At 39.5% G+C, this 20,785-nt stretch overlaps 1 protein-coding gene across 8 annotated transcripts in view; it reads right to left on the reverse strand.

The window, feature by feature from the left end:
- Positions 1–8,702: 8,702 nt before the first annotated feature.
- MCM8 (minichromosome maintenance 8 homologous recombination repair factor) overlaps positions 8,703–20,785 on the reverse strand; it is a 43,769-nt gene continuing 31,686 nt past the window's right edge. For 7 of the 8 annotated variants that reach the window (XM_065522788.2, XM_074004813.1, XM_074004812.1 and 4 more), the window contains 6 exons: positions 20,211–20,406; positions 18,252–18,471; positions 17,133–17,342; positions 15,911–15,987; positions 9,595–9,784; positions 8,703–8,987 (listed from right to left, as the gene is read on the reverse strand). In XM_065522788.2, coding sequence (XP_065378860.1) covers positions 8,895–8,987; positions 9,595–9,784; positions 15,911–15,987; positions 17,133–17,342; positions 18,252–18,471; positions 20,211–20,406 — 986 coding nt within the window. In that variant the 3' untranslated portion in view covers positions 8,703–8,894. The remainder of the gene's footprint in view (positions 8,988–9,594; positions 9,785–15,910; positions 15,988–17,132; positions 17,343–18,251; positions 18,472–20,210; positions 20,407–20,785) is intronic. The other variant, XR_012419165.1, reaches the window with a different exon arrangement.

Consider the following 20,785-nt stretch of genomic DNA (forward strand, 5'->3'; position numbering starts at 1 on the left):
TATGAAGTTCATTTCAAATTTTTCTCTCTCCACCCTTGTATCAGAATTATTTTCTTTTTTTTTTTTTTTTGAGACGGAGTCTTGCTCTGTAACCCGGGCTGGAGTTCAGTGGCCGGATCTCAGCTCACTGCAAGCTCCGCCTTCCGGGTTTACGCCATTCTCCTGCCTCAGCCTCCGGAGTAGCTGGGACTACAGGCGCCCGCCACCTCGCCCGGCTAGTTTTTTGTTTTTTTAGTAGAGACGGGGTTTCACGGTGTTAGCCAGGATGGTCTCGATCTCCTGACCTCGTGATCCGCCCGTCTCGGCCTCCCAAAGTGCTGGGATTACAGGCTTGAGCCACCGCGCCCGGCCTCAGAATTATTTTCATAAGTAACCAAAATGTACTGGTCAGGTGTCTTATCCCAACTTCTGTAGTCAATCATGTAAGTGCTTACACCAAGAGAATGTGAAAAGAGAAAGGAGTGTTCAATCTTGAATAATTAGCCTGCTATTAACTGTTTAGTTCATCCTTTCATTCATCCTTTGCTGAGAAGTTGTGAAAATAAAAATTCTGCCCCAGAGGGTAGTATTGTCTTGCCACGTTTAACGTTTTCCTTGGTAAGTTGCAAAGTGCTGTGTATGACTGTGCTGTGTATTGGAACAAACTACCTCTTTGCTACAACTTCTTGGAATCTGTTTTTAGGCTTTCTGGTTTTTTTTGTTTTGTTTTGTTTTGTTTGAGATGAAGTCTTGCCCTGTTCTCGCCCAGGCTGGAGTGCAGTGGTGCTATCTCGGCTTATTGCAACTTCCGCCTCCCAGGTTCAAGCGATTCTCCTGCCTCAGCCTCCCAAGTAGCTGGGATTACAGGCAGATGCCACTACGCCCGGCTAGTTATTGTGTTTTTAGTAGAGACAGGGTTTCACCATGTTGGTCAGGCTGGTCTCAAACTCCCAACCTCAAGTGATCTGTCCACCTCGGCCCCCCAAAGTGCTGGGATTACAGGTGTGAGCCACCATGCCCGGGCTCTTTTTAGGCTTTTGAAAATTCTGCAACCCAATCATTCTTTCTCATTTATCACTCCTATTTGAAGTTTAAGCTTTTTGAGAAGGAAATTTTATTCCAAATCTATTATGAATATTTTCTGCCTAGGGATAAATGAACAAAGTCTAGAAATATGTGTACTGTGTTTTTATATCAGATATGCAGTGTAATGTAGTGTTAGCTACTTGTGTTATTTAGTCTAGGACACAATAAACTTGAGCTACTTTTTGTTTCCTAAAACCAAAAGAAGATAATGTAAAGAAGGTAGTTTTGCAAATGGGTCTTATGTAAATATTAATGATTGGAAGTTAAATCAAGTTAAAACAGCTGGATATGGTGGCTCATCCCTGTAATTCCAGCACTTTGGGAGGCCGAGGTGGGTGGACTGCTTGAGCTCAGGAGTTCAAGACCAGCCTGGGCACTGTGAGGACACTCCCCCCGCTGACCCCCGTACCCCACCTGCTCCCCCCGTCCCCCCCCAAGCACCCCGCCATCTCTACCAAAAATACAAAAAAAATAGCTGGGCATGATGGTGGGTGCCTGTGGTACCAGCTACTCAGGAGGCTGAGGTGGGAGGATTGCTTGAGCCCAGCGGGGCAGAAGTTGTAGTGAGCCGAGATTGTGCCTTTGCACTCCATCCAGCCTGGGTGACAGACCGAGACCGTATCAAAAACAATTCTCTAGGAATCAATGAGAGTTAAGTCTTACAGGAGTACGCTGTAATTACCGGGCACTAAACCCAAAAGTGTGTTTTGAATAACTAGTAATTCAAATAAGGCACAGGTTTCAATCATTGTAATAAACACACCGTCCCATAGCCTAAATAGGAAAAAACTAAATGATGAGATTTAGATTTGAAACACATGTAAGCAAGAGTGCATTCCTGGTAGGGCCAAGCACCTTGGGTATAGCGCCTCAGGACTTGCAGAGATTAACTCCACCTAAACCCTATAATTTAGATTACTGTTTAAATTATCAAGAGATCTAAACTAATTCTCTTTTTCATTTTTATTATTTTATTTTTTATGTGAGACAGGGTCTTACTATGTTGCCCAGGCTAGAGTGCTGTGGCTCTTCACAGGGGCGATAACACTACTGACCAGGACGGGAATTTTGACCTGCTCCATTTCTGGCCTGAGCAGGTCCACCACTCCCAGGAGATCAACATGTTGATACCGAACTTAGTGTGGACACCCAATCAGCAGAGCACACTATAATAGCCCAGAATTCCTGGCTTCAAGCAATCCTCCTGCCTCAGCCTCCTGTGAGCTGTGACTACAGGCATGTGCCACTGCACCTGGCTAAACTAATTCTTATGTCAACTTCTAGTGCCAACCTTTCCACATTACTTCCTGAAAAAGTACTGATGTCACTAGAATATGTGAACAATTAAGTCATTACTAAGTTTTTATATGGTTCTTTTGGAATCTTTAAAAGAAACAACATTCTCATAAGGCAGGCATTATCTACAAATAAGAAAGTAAAATGGTTGGTTTTAATATTTTTTTCCTCTCTGCTTGCAATATTTTAAAGCTGACAAAGGGATTTTTAACATCATTTAGTATACAACTTACTTTATTTTCCATTCCATTCCTCCTTCCTGTAAAGATTTAAGAATCTTGTTTTCCTTTTGTTACAGGGGTCCCCAAACCCTGGGCTGTGGACCAGTACCAATCCATGGCCTGTTAGGAACCAGGCCACACAGCAGGAGGCGAGCGGCAGGCAAGTGAGCATCACCACCTGAGCTCTGCCTCCTGCCAGGTCAGCAGCGCATTAGATTATCATAGGAGTGTGAACCCTATTGTGAACTGCACACGCGAGGATGTGCATTCCTTATGAGAATCTTAACTAATGATGACTTGAGGTGGAAGTTTCATCCCGAAACATCCCCCCACCCAATCCGTGGAAAATTGTCTCCCTTGAAACCAGTCTCTGATGCCAAAAAGGCTGGGAATTACTGCTTCAGAAAGCCTTGTTTTAATGTCACATGCAACTGTCCTTTCTATTCAGAACATGTGACTGAATTTTGAAAGGTGGTAGACCACCTGTTTCCCTCTGTCCCTACCAGAAAAAAATTAAACCAGTACTGTGGTCTCTTTAAATGGTTTATTTCTGAGAGGAACCTTCAAATGTGAGCACGAGATAATTTTTCCCTCCAAATCCTAGGCATTTTAGTTCATTTAAAATGGGTTTATGTAATACCTGCAAATGGAATGCAAACATACCATTTTTTTCTTCTCTCAGCCACATGAAGAATTTTGTTTTTGAACATGGTAAAATATTCTTCAGCTATTAATTTCCTATACATACCTCCTAGTCCTTACTGTTTATATTTTGGGTTTTTTGTTTTGTTTTAGAGACACTGCACTCCAGATAGACTCGCTGTTACCCAGTCTGGAATGCAGTGGTGTGATCATAGCTCAGTGCAGCCTCAAACTCCTGGACTCAAGTAATTCTACTGCCTCAGCCTCCTGAGTAGCTGGAACTACAGGCACATGCCACCATGCCCAGGTATTTTTTTTTCAGAGATAGGGTCTCCCTGTATATTCCCTGGGCTGGTTGGTCTCCAATTCCCGACCTTAAACAGTTCTCTTGCCTCGGCTTCCCAAAGTGCTGAGATTACAGATGTGAGCCACCATGCCCAGCCCTGTTTACATTTTTACAAACCATGTCACCACACAACCCAGCATTTTGTATTCAGTTAAATCAGATTGTTTAATAACCTTAACTGTGAGGCCGGGCAAAGTGGCTCACATCTGTAATCCTAGCACTTTGGGAGGCCGAGGTGGGCAGATCACCTGAGGTCAGCAGTTCGAGACCAGCCTGATCAATATGGTGAAACCTCGTCTCTACTAAAGATAAAAAAATTAGCCGGGGGTGGTGGCGCACACCTGTCGTCTCAGCTACTCAGGCTGAGACGGGAGAATTGCTTGAACCCAGGTGGCAGAAGTTGCAGTGAGTCGAGATCTCACCATTGCACTCCAGCCTGGATGACAGAGCGCAACTCCATCTCAAAAATAAAAAAACAAAAACAAAAACCTTAACTGTGGTGTACATACTGAGATGTAAAAAAAGATTCTAGAGCCACCCACAGTCCTTGGCTGAAGGCCTCCTTCCGTCATCTGCAAAGCCAGTAATGCTGCGTCTGTGCCTTCTTCTGTAGTCACATCTTCCTCTGGCTCTCTTTGGCCTCCCTCTTCCACTTTAAAGGTTCTTTCTAATTATATTAGACCCATGCAGATAATACAAGATAATCTCCCTGTTTTAAGGTCATCTGATTAGCAATCTTAATTTCCCTTTGCTATGTAACCTAAGACATTCACAAGTTCTGGGCATTAGGATGTGATGTCTTGCAGGATGGGTACTATTCTGCCTAGCAAACATGTGAATGCATGAATGCAGTGTTCTGAGGTGCTTCTCAGGACTTAGAAGAGTCATTTTAATACTAAAGATAATACACATTCTCTAAGGAAGAGGAGTTTGCAGACTATCCAGTGTTTTCAATATATCTAGATGTTTCAACCTGAGGAAGCTGATTACTATATACTATATATAGTATATATATAGTGTATATACTATATACAGTATATATATAGTGTATATACTATATACAGTATATATATAGTGTATATACTATATACATAGTATATATAGTATACTATATAGTGTATAGAGAGTATACTGTATAGTATATATACTCTCTATACTAGAGTATATATAGAGTGTAGTTATACTCTATATAGAGTATACATACTATAAAGTATATATAGATATATACTATATCTGTGTATATATATCTGTATAACTATAAAGTTATATATACACTATATATATCAGTGGAACCCAATTCACATCTGGAAATCTACCTGCAAAGGGAGTCTGGGAAATGTGGTTATTTTCTCACCTTCCAGCCCCTGCATTATAGGAAGGCACACTGGAGAGCAGAATGAACCCTGAATACCAAATCACCGTATCATTGTATCTACATTTATCTACCTCTTTAGCTAGTCAGTATCCATACAATTGTTTATGAATTCAATGCATTCATAAACAATATACGAATATTATTTAATATTCTTCTGTATAACAACAGCAACTATAACATGTTAATGAAAGTACAATATTTCCCTTCTTTATCAAAGGGGAGCTATAAAGATCCATCAGTCACAGGGTGGTGTTTATTCCTCTCCTGGTTCAGTTATACTCTCACCTTGATATCCTCTTATCCTAAAAATGAAATGATCAAGTTGATTACCACCAGTACAATTTACTTAACACAATATTGGAAAAGAGAGCAGGCTGGGCGTGGTGGCTCATACCTGTAGTCTCAGCTACTCCGGAAGCCCTGGAGTTTGAGATCAGCTTGGGCAACAAAGGAAGACCTCATCTCTCCTAAAAATCAAAATTAGCTGGGTATGGTGTTGCATTCCTGTAGTTCTAGCTACTCAGGAGGCTGAGGTGGGAGGATTGCTTGAGCCCAGGAGATCAAGGCTTCATCATGTCACTGCACTCCAGCCTGGGCGACAGAACAAGACCCCCATCTCTTAAAATTTCATCTCGCAGCTAGGCGTAGTGGTGCATGCCTGTAGTGTCAGCTATTCAAGAGGCTGAGGTGGGAGGGCTGCTTGGGTTGAGGAGTTCAAGTACATCCTGGACAACATGGCAAGACCACCGTCTCTTAAAAAAGAAACTTTCGGCCCGGCACGATGGCTCATGCCTGTAATCCCAGCACTTTGGGAGGCCGAGGCAGGCAGATCACCTGAGGTCAGGAGTTCAAGACCAGCCTGACCAACATGGAGAAACCCCATCTCTACTAAAAATACAAAATTAGCCGGGCATGGTAGCACATGCCTGTAATCCCAGCTACTTGGGAGGCGGAGGCAGGAGAAACACTTGAACCCAGGAGGCGGAGGTTGCGGTGAGCCGAGATTGCGCCACTGTACTCCAGCCCGAGCAAAAAGAGTGAAACTCTGTCTCAAAAAAAAAAAATACAAGAAAAAGAAACTTTCATGATGTCATGTTTTCTTGCTTTGCATGTTTCTGTTCTGACATTTGTACTTAGGATTTGTTTTAATCAGCAATGGTGACACAGAAACAACTGCCTATAGAAAATTACTTTCGTCTCCCCGGGAGGCTGAGGCCGGAGAATGGTGTGAACCCGGGAGGCGGAGCTTGCAGTGAGCTGAGATCCGGCCACTGCACTCCAGCCTGGGCGACAGAGCGAGACTCCGTCTCAAAAAAAAAAAAAAAAAAAAAAAAAATTACTTTCGTCTCCCAAGAGGGCATGCCACACCACACCAGGCCACATTAGGAAACACCACAGTCAGTCAGGCAGTACAGAAGCAAGTGAAAAGCCTAGGCCAGAGCTTTGTTGCTACAGTGGTTGAAAGGTGTGGACACCCCCTATCGGGCAGGAAGTGAAATACTATATATTGGGGTTTGTGGTTGGAGGGACTGTAATGTGATGTTTGCATACCCACAAAAGCTGGATGGTAAGGGAAAGCTAAACAGCATTTGTTAGTTTGGTCCTGTGATTAATGGATGCTAAATACAGAATCTAAGGAAACATGGAACAATTTCTTCTGAAAATGTACGTTTATGTCTTTTAAAAAATAAATGTATATAATATCCTTAACCTTTGAGACTTATTTTCCTCTTTGAACAATAAATTAGTACATTTCCTCTTCTGTCTACCACTTTATTTTGGTTGATATTATTTATGTGTTGACTTTCATGAAATGTTTTAAATTCTATTAATAGATTTTTTTTAGCTTTAAATATCTCTTATTTAGTTTGGAGAAAGTCTTACTCTGTTGCCCAGGCTGGAGTACAGTGGTGTGATCTTGGCTCACTGCAACCTCTGCCTCCCGGGTTCAAGCAATTCTCCTGCCTCAGCCTCCCTAGTAGCTGGGACTACAGGCGCGTGCCACCATGCCTGAGTTATTTGCTTTAAATATCTTTTAACCCCTAGCTTTTAAAGACTTCACTATATTTATGCTACTATCTACTTTCTCCTTTTTTTTTTTTTTTTTCCCTGTAAGAGACAAGGTCTTGCTCTCTTGCCCAGGCTGGAGTACAGTGGTATAATCATAGCTCACTGTAACCTCAAACTCTTGGGCTCAAGTGATTCTCCTACTTCAGCCTGCACAGTAGCTAGGATAATAGGCATGCACCACCATGCCCAGCTATTTTTTGTAGAGAGAGGGTCTCAATGTGTTGCACAGGCTGTTCTCAAAACTGGCTTCAAGTGATCCTCCTGCCTCAACCTCCCAAAGCTCTGGGATTATAGATGTGAGCCACTGCGCCTAGCCCCTCTTTTTATTCCTGATTTCTTCTTCCTCACTTAAAAAAAAAATTTACATTGTGGTCTGTAACAATAGTCTCCACATCTTAGTTTTGGTCCTACAGTTAAACATCCGATATATACTGCCAGTTCTTTTTATTTACATTTTCCATTCATCTTCTGGTTTGCTGGAAGCTGTATTTCAGTAGATTCTCCAACAATGGTTATTTCCTGAGTTCTTGTATGTTACAAAGTGTTGGTTGGATTTATACATGATTGATAGTTTGGCTGGCAACCCTGTAACATCTGAATCCTCTAACAACATATGAGAAATTCTGGTCTTATTGATCCCACCACCCAAAAGTAGAACCAGGAAAACTCCCTAGCAGCCTATGAAAGGGGCATATAACATAACCTTTTTCAATCAGATGTCTTTGGATGAGACTTCTTTTTTGAATTCAGCAATTTAGGGAGGCGCCTCATGGAGAATCCTTTTGTTGCTGTTCTGATGTGGGTGGGGGCATTCTTCTACCTATTCTTGCTGCAGAAGTGGCAAAGGTAGGGCATGGTGGCAGTAGCACTTTCTTCCAGTGCCCTGTGTGGCAGCAGTGTCAGCAGCTTCTTCCTTGGTCTAATTCTAAGGCATGGTTTTACAAATTGCTGCTGTAAGCTTACCCTCCTGGTTCACCTGCCTTCTAATAATTCCGTGAGCTAACCAAAATTCTTTCAAAAAACTTCTCCTGCTTAATCAGTCTGTTTCTATTGTTTGCAAGCAAGACTCTATTATAAACTACAGCCTGTAGAATAAATGAGGCCTATTACTAAATGGCTAAAATCAAAAATTGGGGATTTTGTATTTTGACATGGGAAAACTATGAAATTCAAATTTTAGTGTCCATAAATATTTATTGGAACGCAGAATATGTAAATGTTCATTGGTTTATATATTTGTCTGAATGCCTACATTTGATATGCAAAACTATGAAATACACATATAAAAGGCAGGTCAAAAATATAACTATAAAAAATTTATAAGTAATTTTAGCCTTTTGGAGAATTTATTTAACAATTAACACATGGCTACCACTACAATTTTTTTTTTTTTGAGTCAAGAGTTACTCTATTGCCCAGGCTGGAGTGCAGTGAATGGTGTGTTCGTGGCTCACTGTAAGCTCAAACTCCTGGGCTCAAATAATCCTCCTGCCTCAGCCTCACAAGTAGCTGAGACCACAGGGATGTGCCACCACACCCAGCTAAGTTTAATTTTTTTTTTTTTTTTAAAGAAATGGGGTCTTGCTATGTTGCCCAAGGTTGGTCTCAAACCCTGGTCTCGAGCAATCCTCTCACCTCAGCCTCCTGAATCGCTGTGATTACAGTGTGAGCTACTGCATCTGGAGACTTTATCACTTCTTAAATTAGTTTATTATATTTAACGCTTTTTTCTTATAATACTTTTGGGACATCATTTTTCAGAGAACAGTATTTGAGTGTGTGTGTGTGTGTGTGTGTGTCTGTGCGCGCACACATATTTTCACTGAGATGGCTTTAATATGCTAATAAACCCAGAAGGCCCTAACTTGGTGAAGTCCTTTTACATAGTTTGAAGCTGGTAAACTTTTGGGCCTTTTTTCAAGAGGTAACCCTGGTCATTTAGTGATCCAATAAAGTTTTCAAAATCAGCAACCTGGAAGAAAACATCAAAAGGTTTAGCCCATTAAGTAACATGTCAAAATATTACTTTTAAAATAAATCTCTCAAACAATAATATGTAACTGTAAAGTTTTGTTGCCAAATAAAATTGTGTTTACTTCTTACAGAGCAAACTGCCTATATTTGAGCTCTGGATTCTGTAAAGCCTAGATGAATAAAAAATAAAAATTCCAATAGGCAGAGAATATTTTACATTTGTTTCAGGTTAGCTGAAAAACAAAAATCAAACTAACTTTTGAAATTAAGAAGTTAATTTTCCATAATGTGTAATAGCACGTTTGAAGTGCTATTACGTTGATTTTCACAAGAACTTTGAAGTAGGAATAGCAGGTATAATCATGTCCATTTAACAGATGAGGGAACTGAGGTTAAAAGATACTAAAATGACTTATCCACAAGAAACTTTCAAAAAAACATACAGACTGTGTCTTACTACAATGTTTCCCTCTATCAAGATGCTGAAAAGCCTTTGAGAAGAAGCAGGTATGAATTTTAAATAAGTAAAAACTGTTTCTGTTCTACTATATATTAATAAGGACCTCCTGAAATTATTACAAAAGAGATTAACTAGTTTAACATACCTGAATGTTTAGTTCTTTGGCAATCTGCCGAAGTTGATGAAATTGAAATATATTATTATAAGTTCTTTCAGCAATGTTGTTGAGAGCAGAAATAAATCTTTTTGCTGTTGACCTGTTGCTCATTCCAGAACCATGCTGGGATCGCTCAAAATCTAGGTTCCCAAATTCATCAGAGTAAGTTCCTAGCATGCTTAAAAAGAAAGGAAGAAAAAAATTACCCAATGTGGCACTGCCATAGAAATTGTTGTCCTGGGCTTTGAGGACAGAAGAAAAATTTGGAAGTAGCCACTAGGCTCACTTAGTAAACATTTCAACATGTGTTTATTGAGTGGCCACTTTGAAATTCACTATGATAAGGATTGATAAGGAATAAAAATATTTTGGACACAATTACTGCTTTTAAGAAACTTCTAAATTTGAAGAGAGAAATGCATAAAAACACAAAATTGATAAACTACAATATAAATACCTGGGACATTCTTTTTGATTCATGAAGAAAAGAAATTCTAAATATAATAAATTTAGACTTTACTGAATAAAAATGCATCCTATCTCCTGGAGCAGCATCTGGCGGCACCAGTATTTTAAATAAAAGGTATTTAAAATACTATAGGAATGAACTAGAAAGGTTATGGTGAGTTGCAGTGATAATGGTTAGATATTAAAGGATGCACCTGTTACTGCCAGATTTCTTCTGCTTCCTCTTATTTTCCCAATATCACCAAGGAAAGAAATACGTACTTGATAGTGAATTTTAGCTAGAAGTCTGAAAACACCAGTTAGAAACACAATTAACCATCCTGTTTAATCCAACTCTATTGCTGATTCCCTGCTTGAACAATGGGATAGCTGTATTTCACAGCCAGAATAACTGGCAAAACTGTTATTTAACCAGGAATTAATTAATTAGTCAAATACATACTGGTCACCTGCTGGGCAATAGGCTTATAGTGGTGAACAAAACAGGTATAATCCCTCCCCTTAAGGAGCATGCAGGAATGATTTTAATGGGTTATAAACAATAAAGCTTCCTTTTGTTCTTTGAGTAGTTAAAAGCCTACGTTATACATAAAAGCCTACATAGGAATGAGTCATTCAAATAAGACTATTAAAAATGATAAAACAGCAAGATGGTGTTTTCCTCTGAAATACAGCATAATCTCTTTTATGATGAACCTCCCATATGCTTGTTTCTCATAAGAAAGTTGTTAAAAATGTTTCGGTTAATAATAATAAGTAACATTTATCTTAATTATATTTATTTACCATAGGCTATCCCACTTAATCCTCCCAGCAATCCTGTGATTTAGGAACTATTTTTATTCCCATTTTATGGATGAAAAAACATTCTTATTAGGTTGGCGCAAGAGTAATAGTGGTTTTTGAAATTTTTTTTTCTTATGGCAAAAACTGCAACTACTTTTGCACCAATCTACACTAAGATTAAAGTGACTCGCCAGAAGTCACTTTATTAGTAAGTGGCATATCTCAGATTTGAATCTGCTACACTGCTTCAGATTTTAAAAAGCTATGTAAAATATTTGAGCTAGTTTCCTGAAACAGAAAAAAACTCACAGTGATCTCTCACCTTTGAAGGTGGCTCTGTTCTCTTCTGCTACCTCGTGTATTTTCAATTTTAGGAGAAAGCTTATGTCAACTGTTTACTAAATATAAGCATTTAGTTTTTAAAATAAAGCTAAGTGCTCTGGTAACTCAGACAAGCTATGTCACAGTTTAAGAACTTTCTTATTCAACTGTCGGCTTCCCAGTTAAAATGTAATCTTAAAAGGTTTAAAACCACATTAAGGGCAAAAATTGAACAAAGCTGAAGAGATGAAAACCCTGAAATGGAAGATTTAATGAATGAATGAATGATTACTAAGGTCAATTTTACCATCAATGCAGGACATTTACTGAGGGCCTACTTTATGGCAGGCTTGATTCTGGGCCCTGGTAATATACTGGTAAATGAGTCAGATAAGGTCCCTGCTCTCATGAACTAAGGACAGAATGCATGTTAAGCATAACAAACAGGTAATTCATAATCTAATTTCATTGTGTTTCACTGGATCTTGATCTCTACCATGGAAGTAGTGTCAGGTAATTCCAATCAAACTATTTTCTTTTTCCTGAAAATTTTTATGAATGCCAGTAAACACACTAAGACAATTCAGGGAAACAATCTGGTAATGTCATGTGGGTACTGTTTACACTTAATAATAAGACCTCTTTTTTTCAGGGGCCCAGATGTAAACTGATCTGAAACTTGTTCAGATTTACCAAAGCAACTCTGGGAAGCAGTACGAATACAGAGTTCCATGAGTCAACACTTAAGAATTCCTCTTGGACAGGAAAGCACATGCAAACACTGTCCAACATGAGTATTCAGACACGCAGAGAAATCTTATACCAAGTATAGGCCAACCACAAATGGGCAACATAGCATTTTTATTGAAAAGGTAATTATAGCCTAATTTACTCTGCTTAAGCATGATGCTCAGGAGAACTAATCTACCGTGTCCACAGATCAGTGAATTTATTGTGGAGAGACACTAGACAGTTGAGGTGATGTCTGTGGTCTAAGGCCTGCAGAAACTGAGCAATGGTAAAGCCTCAAAAGGAGAATGTTAATTCTGGTTAAGAGAGAAAAGGAGCAGGGTAGTGTACCCCTTAATTTGCTCAACAGATGAACAGTCTACAAAGTAGAAACATGATATTCAGGAGAGCCAGGCACCAGAAGACCCAGAGGTCATTAAAAGGAAAAGGAAATCAGGAGTGGGAATCTCAGCCACACTCCCAAAGGTGGAGTGTTCAAGTGCAGGAAGCAGAGAAAGCAAGATGCACACATCCTAGACTGTAATCACCTTCTCATCATTAAATAAGAAGTACCTATTTTTAGTCTTTGTTTTTGTTATAGGAAAAAAAGTTAAAATAAAAAAATTCTGAAATTTTGGTTGGGTTGTGACTTACTTTCCTAATGGGAAAAAATATCTCTGCTAGGTCAGTCTCTAGTCTGGTCTCTCAGAAAGCCATACCCACAAGAAGTCAGGCAGACAACTAGATTTTGTGGCCATTTTTTTACTTCATATGCTAGCATGCCATGCCCCTAGCAGCAAGTTGTATGAGAAAGTCTAGTAAATTTCTAGACTATCTGGTTGCTTATTAAATGGCAACTGGAGGGTCTCCAACATATATTGAGATCAACTGGAGAGGGACTAAAGCCAGGTTGGCAAAATTTCCAGCTACAAGATCCCTCAAACCCTAGTACTGAATCACATAAAGAGAAAATTGATGGATCAAACACTGTGTGATGCCAGGCGCAGTGGCTCCCACCTGTAATCCCAGCATTTTGGGAGGCCAAGGTGGGCAGATCACCTGAGGTCAGGAGTTCAAGACTAGCCTGGCCAACTTGGCAAAACCCCATCTCTACTAAAAATACAAAAAAATTAGCTGGGCATGGTGGCAGATGCCTATAATCCCCGTTACTCAGGAGGCTGAGGCAGAAGAATCGATTGAACCCGGAGGCAGAGGTTGCAGTAAGCTGAGATCACGCCACTGTACTCTGTAGCCTGGATGACAGAGCGAGACTCTGTCTTAAATTACAAAAAAAAAAAAAAAAAAGCACTGTGTGATGCCATACCAACAGGATACTTAGACACAGAAGGTGAGTTGTTAGAAATTAGCTGAAAGGGGTCGGGAGTCAATAATTATTAATTTTTCTTATTATGAGGCAGTTACTTTGGTGCCACCAATAAAAAATTAAGAGCTGTCAATTCTAGAATCTTTAAAGCTTTCAAAGACAGCCAGTAGAACCTCACTGCTGCTTACAAACTGAGACTGAATTAAGGAGAAAGGTTCCTCTTCTTCCATGGACTTCCTGTAAGGGCAGGAAACAAGCTGCAGATGATTGCACCTTCAGGAGGTGACATGGGTGCCCTTCTACCCATATGCATACTTCCAGAGGCAGCAGAGAGAAGACAGCAGCCTCCAGGGATGGGCCAGTACCAGGCTGGGGTCAAAGAGACAACTAGGTAAAGTGTCTCCCTATGAGGAAAAGACAAGAAGAAAAGGATCTGCAGCAAAGACATACTGCACAATTTAGATGGAGGGCATTGAGGACTAGAACATAAAAATTCTTTGAAAAGGGTAATTTTAGAAACTTCTTATCTAGGATGAGATCTGCCAGTTTTTGAGGCCTTCAGTTTATGGTATAACTCAGAGAAAAGGGGATCTGCTCAGCCTCATCTGAATATCAGTAAAACTTGCACTATCAGGCCAGGCATGGTGGCTCACACCTATAATCCCAGCACTTTGGGAGGACGAGGCAGGCAGATCACTTAAGGCCAGGAGATGGAGACCATCCTGGTCAACATGGTGTAACCCCGTCTCTACTAAAAATACAAAAATCCGCCAGGTGTGGTGGCATGCACCTGTAGTCCCAGATACTTGGGAGGCTCAGGTAGGAGAATCACTTGAACCCAGGAGGCGCAGGTTGCGGTGAGCCAACATGCACTCCAGCCTGGGCCACAGAGCCAGACTCTGTCTCAAAAAAAAAAAAAAAAAAAGACTTGCGCTATTGATAGTAAACAGTGTTTATTGAGTGTCCTCTAATGTATTAAAACCCTATTTATCACTTTATAGAGCATCACTGCATGACACCTCAGAGCACAATCCTTTGTGGTGTGTTTTACGGCAGAGGAAACTGAGAAGCAGTGTGTAACTTGCCATGGCAGCTCCAGGTTGGACTCCAGAGCCCTTGCTCTTCCAGCTATGCTGCACTTTTGTTCACAGCCAAAGGGGAATAGCTGGGCAAAACCACCTGGTTCTGACACGTCGCAAGCCCCAGAATCAGCAGCTACTAGGACAAAAGAATTCATCTACCTTAGAAGAATCAGAAATTACTTAACAAAGTAAGATAAATAATTTCATCTTCAATATATTTTTTGGTCTTGGAAAAGTAGATTCCTAACAGATATGTATTTTCATTGCTATGAGAGGATATTAAAAATGGATTTTAAATGAAAAAAACAAGGTATAGTATGTATATGGTATGTTGTTATAGTTACCATTTGTCTACAAAGAGGAAAAAAGAATATATAGATACATAGTCACACAAAAAACTGCTAATAATTGCCACTGGCTAGCAGGAAGAACGGGGTAGCTATTAAATAAGCAGAGTAGGAGGAAACTTTTTCCACTATATACTTTTTTTTTTTTGCTCAGTCACCCAGGCTCGAGTACAGTGGCACAATCTCAGCTCACTGCAACCTCCGCCTCCCAGGTTCAAGCAATTCTCCTGCCTCAGCCTCCCAAGTAATTGGGATTACAGGCGCTCACCACCATGCCTGGCTAATTTTTTGTATTTTTAGTAGAGACGGGGTTTCACCATGTTGCCCAGGTTGTTCTCGAACTCCTGACCTCAGGTGATCCACCTGCCTCAGCCTCCCAAAGTGCCGGGATTACAGGTGTGAGCCACTGTGTCCGACCTATACTTTTTGAACTTTGGAATTTTGAAGCTTATGAAAGTATGGACCTATTAAAAAAATTTTTAGCTGGAATAAAAAACCTACCTAAAATAACATTTCTGATTTTTAAAAGTCTATGTCTAAGGTAAACATATATGCTCAATTAATTTTTCTTTTCTACCTTCTAGGAATCATTATCTACTAAATGATGTAAAATGCAAAGGATACAATTTACCAATATTTATCAAAAACCTATAGTATTTACTGTTGAACCCAGAAATATCACTTCTGAGAATTTATCATGTAGGTGTACAACTTACCCACGTATATAGTATCTTACATAGAACATTACTCACTGTAGCATTATTTAAAAGCACAAGAATGGAAAATATCTATGTGTCAAAAGGGAACTGATCAAATATACTATATAGTATATCTACACTATAGAATACTCTGTAGCTATAAAAAAAGAATCTCTAATAAGAAAAGATCTCTGAATATATTGTTAAAATTCAAAACTGATACAGAAGAGTGTAATCGGTAGACTATTTATGGAAAAGCAATGGGTTTCTGGGTGAAGGGCGAGTAGGTGGTAAATAGCACAGGAGCTAGCTCTTCTCCAATAGGTTTTGGAACTGATTATAGCACTATGTAAATGTATTACTCATTCAAAAAAATTTTTAAGATTATTTACACAGTGAGAAATATTTTAAACTAAGAAACGATACTCTGTTCAGGAGGAAAATAAGTGACCCAATGGGCTAAATAAAAGCAGCCTTGGCCTATTGCCTAATTTGAGATGGGAAGATAACTGGTATTTCATTTAAAACTATTTGAAATTTTTATCTTACCTATATTTCATAATTTCCACTATATCCTCAGCATCTTCTTTGGTTGCTTCCTCTCTCAATTCCAACCTTGCTCGTGCCTTTAAAAGAAAACACCATTTTCAGATGACAAAAGATGAATATATTTACCACAGTATGTCTAAGCTTTACTTCATTTACTAATTTTACACAAAAACTGACCTTTAGGTGAGGAAGGTCATAACATCAGAAGTCAAAATATGAAAATAATTCTCTGGGCTGGCGGTGGTGGCTCACGCCTATAATCCCAGCACTTTGGGAGGCCAAGGTGGAAAGATCACTTGAGCCCAGGAGCTCGAGACCAGCCCGGGCAACAAAGTGAGGACCTGTCTCTACAAAAAAATTTTAAAATTAGCTGGGTGCGGTGGTGTATGCCTGTAGTCCCAGCTACTTGGGAGGCTGAGGTGGGAGGATCGCTTGAGTCTGGGAGGAGAGGCTGCAATAAGCCTTGATCATGCCACTGCACTCCAGCCTAGGTGACAGAGGGAGACCCTGACTCAGGGCAAAAAAAATAAAATAAAATCTGAAACCTTGACTATGAAATTACAACTCACTTAAAATAAGGATAAAACTCGTTTTTACTTATTAATGTATCTTTCTCAGTATTCATTTCAGGAGATTGGATGATAAAATACACTTGGTTTTCCCTTGCCTTTTGCTTTTAGGAAATCATGCCTAACCAATATGGTAAAACAACAAAGAGGAGTTAATCAGATTTTAGGAGCTAGAAGTCCAAACTCTAAGCTAGCTAATCTTAACTGCTGGAGTTCTTTTAGTATTTCACAACTGTGAATAGATATTACTACTGTTAAAAACACAGGCACTATCCTTGTGAACCTGTCATGTAATAAAATAAAATACTCAAGATACCTGACACATTCCGTGTTCCCATATACTCAACTTGGGATCTCAGAATCCTAGTTAACCTAACCACTTTTCAGACATTCCAGGAGTCTCCTAAGAGTCAGTCAAAGAAAAACAAAAGTTGCATGCTAAGTAATCGATTGTATGACTAGAAAGAAGTAGCTATACTTTGATATGTTACAGACATGACAAAATCTTTTTAAAAACTTTCATCCATCCATTTCTAACGTCTCTCAATAGAAAGAAAAACGGAGTCAGTTATGCAGACAATACTTCAAAAGAGAAGTCAAGGCACACCCTTCCCCTTTAAGCCAAAAAAGCAAGACCATAAAAAGAAACAAACCTCTGTCAGACGAATCAAAGATTCCAGCTGCCTGGTAGTGATTGGTGAGCTATTTAACCTCTGGCTCTGTTTCCGGAGCTCAAGGTAAAAATCTTGAAGAACTTGAGCAGCTTCTTTGGATAGCCTTGGGTACACATACTGTCGAGCATAGCCAATGTACTTTCTCAATAGCTGGTGGGGAATGGGATCTATTGTTTCTCCAGGAACCACCTGAAGCATGATTAAAAGGCCCAAGATAACAAAGATAAGTGGCAAATAAAATCTTTCTGCTAAAATAACTTGTTTAGGCCAGGTGCAGTGGCTCACGCCTGTAGTCCCTGCACTTTGGGAGGCCAAGGAAGACACATCACCTGAGGTCAGGAGTTCAAGACCAGCCTGGCCAACACAGCAAAACCCCATCTCTACTAAAAATACAAAAATTAGCCGGGTGTAGTGGCACGCGCCTGCAGTCCCAGCTACTTGGGAGACTGAGGCAGGAGAATCTCTTGAACCCGGGAGATGGACGTTGCAGTGAGCCAAGATCACACCACTGCACTCCAGCCTGGGCGACAGAGTGAGACTATGTCTCAAAATACATAAGTAACTTGTTTAGACAAATACACAATTCTAAAAGACTCTCCAAATCAACCAAACACTTTATCTGACTTAGATTCCTTTTTTTTTTTTTTTTTTTTTTTTTTTGAGACGGAGTCTCTCTCTGTCACTGAGGCTGGAGTACAGTGGTGTGATCTCAGCTCACTGCAACCTCTGCCTACTAGGTTCAAGCAATTCTCCTGCCTCAGCCTCCTGAGTAGCTGGGATTACAGGCACACGCCACTACACCCAGCTGATTTTTGTATTTTTAGTAGAGACAGGGTTTCATCATGTTGGCCAGGATGGTCTTGATCTCTTGACCTCGTGATCTGCCTGCCTCGGCCTCCCACAGTGCTGGGATTACAGGTATGAGCCACTGCGCCAGGCTGACTTAGATTATTTCAAATGAAGTTTACATAAACTCTAGTATTGAAATATTAAAAAGTTCTGATTTAAAAAGTTTATATCCTGCTCTACAATAAGCCACACACTGAACTTTGACTTTCAAACAGAACCAAACTGAATAAGGAGAAGAAACATTTATACCTTTAGTCTTTCTGATAATGGTTTCTCAGAAACTACTTCAAGTACCAAAGTCTTTGAATCTTGACTATTCGTACGAGCTACTGTGACACTGCTAATGGTTCTCTGCTTTCCAGCTCTTATTGCAATCACATGTTCAGAGAGTAAGTGATCATGATGCTCATTTGGAGTATCTAACAGGATAAAGACCAAATCAAATCTGGATAGTAGTGCACTCCCCATTCTACGAAGCATGAAAGAAAGAAGAAACAATGATTGGAATCAAAAGGAAAAACAAGAAAATTGTTTACTCACTTGTTTACTACTCAAGTTCCACGCAGAACTTGAAAAACCAAGATTTAGGTTAAAGAAATAAGCAAATAGCTTCCTGGATTTGATGTATCCACCCACTGCAACACGGGCACAAGAATTACATGTATCTACCCTGGGTAGATTGAGGACATGGCCCTTTCTCACACCACCAAACCCACTGAATTCTTCTTTATGTCCTATTATCACTAATTAGCAATACTGCTACATGACATATCAGAGGTTAGCTAGTTCAGTATTTTGTTCATGATACCATTAAAAAACAAAATCTAAGTCCCCTGGATTTTTGTTCAATAGATCTTTCTGATTTTTCTAATATAGCACTTTGTCATTTTACTAAAGAAAAACTACTAGTAGGTCGACTTTTTTGGTGGTGGTGGTAAATACCCTAAATCTCCAAGTACCAATTGTGTATTTCACTATGTATCAAAGACTGTTTCTATATTGATACATTATTAAACAACAGGAAATTAACTCCACTCCCACTAGGCTTAAGGCTCTAATTTTTTAGGAGGCACTCTTTTGTCTTTTTCTCACTTTTGTATCACTTATTTTTTCTTTTCCACACATTTTGTCCAAGAGGTACAGAATGAATTAGAAGAGAAAACACAGATATAAACATTGTTTTTGAAAAAAGCGGGATCACACAACATATTTAAGTATGTTAATGTGCTCTTCTCACTTAATAGTACAGCACAGACATGTTCCCCCATTAGTACATACAAAGCCATTTTTGTTTTCATAATCACTACAGTCTTACTATAGTTTTAAGGTGTTTCCAATTTTTGGCAGCAATAATGCTGCAATACCATGCTACAAACCTATCATTGTGCACTTGTATGACTATTTCTGTGAACAGTAGTCCTAAAAGTAGAGTGGCTATAACAAACAGAATGTGCATTTAGAATTGTGATTAACATACCAAGGGATCCTTCAAAATAATAAATTGTGTATGTGAGAAACAATTTCTTTTTTTTTCTTTGACATGGAGTCTCACTCTTGTCACCCAGGCTGGAGTGTGGTAGCACAATCTCAGCTCACTGCAACCTCCACCTCCTGGGTTCAAGCAATTCTGCCTCAGCCTCCCAAGTAGCTGAGATTACAGGCGGCTGCCATCATGACTGGCTAATTTTTGTATTTTTACTAGAGACGGGTTTTTGCCATGTTGGCCAGGCTGGTCTCAAACTCCTGACTTCAGGTGATCCAACCGCCTCAGCCTCCCAAAGTGCTGGAATTACAGGTGAGTCACCCGCCCAGCCAGTGAGAAACCATTTCCACACTACTTTGCCAATAATGATTAATATTTAAAATGTTTGCCAATCTGGTGGATCTCACTGGTACTTCATTGTTTTCCAGCCTCCCAAAGTGCTAGGATTACAGGCGTGAGCCACTCGCCCAGCCATAGAGAAACCATTTCCACACTACTTTGCCAATAATGATTAATATTTAAAATGTTTGCCAATCTGGTGGATCTCACTGGTACTTCATTGTTTTACTTTGCAGTGTTTAAGCACATTTTTGTGCATTTATTGGACATCTGTAACTACTGTGAATATCCATGTATTTCCCATATAGTTCTGTGAACTATTTCTTTTTCTTATTGAATTAGAGTGATTCAATATATTAAAGGTCTAAATATTTGAAGAGACTTACTTTAAATTCTCAGAAACTGTTTTGGCTTTATTGTAATGTCCTCCAACTGGATTTGCAGCAGCAATAATGGAAGTTCTTGCAGGAAGGCTACAAACCACACCAGCCTTAGCCAGACTAATACTTTGCTGCTCCATGGCTTCCAACAAGGCTTGATGTTGATTCCCCATCTTATCAAATTCATCGATTCCACAAATACCTACAATCAAAGTAGAATAATGCAGACAAAAACATTTTTTCTTTGGTCGAGTTTCAAATTTTATGGGATAGAAATTGTTTGACAATAATTATTGCCATTTGTTTCAGCAGTTAAAATTATAAAATGTCATACAATGGAGAATTACTGTTTGTTTCACCACAAGTAACACATTTGTCTTATTTAACTAAGTTTTCTGTAATAGTTATTCCTTTAGCATTTTTCATACGCAAGGCACTGTGTTGTGAGGATTACAAAAATGAAGAGGAGGTAAGAGTAACCCTCAAAACGTTTAAGTACTTAAATTCAAACGGGTGAGATTTTACACACACACACACACACACACACACACACTTTATTAAGTATACTTCAAAACACATAT

This window comes from Macaca fascicularis, chromosome 10 (assembly GCF_037993035.2).
Source record: "Macaca fascicularis isolate 582-1 chromosome 10, T2T-MFA8v1.1".
Classification (NCBI taxonomy): Eukaryota; Metazoa; Chordata; class Mammalia; order Primates; family Cercopithecidae; genus Macaca; species Macaca fascicularis.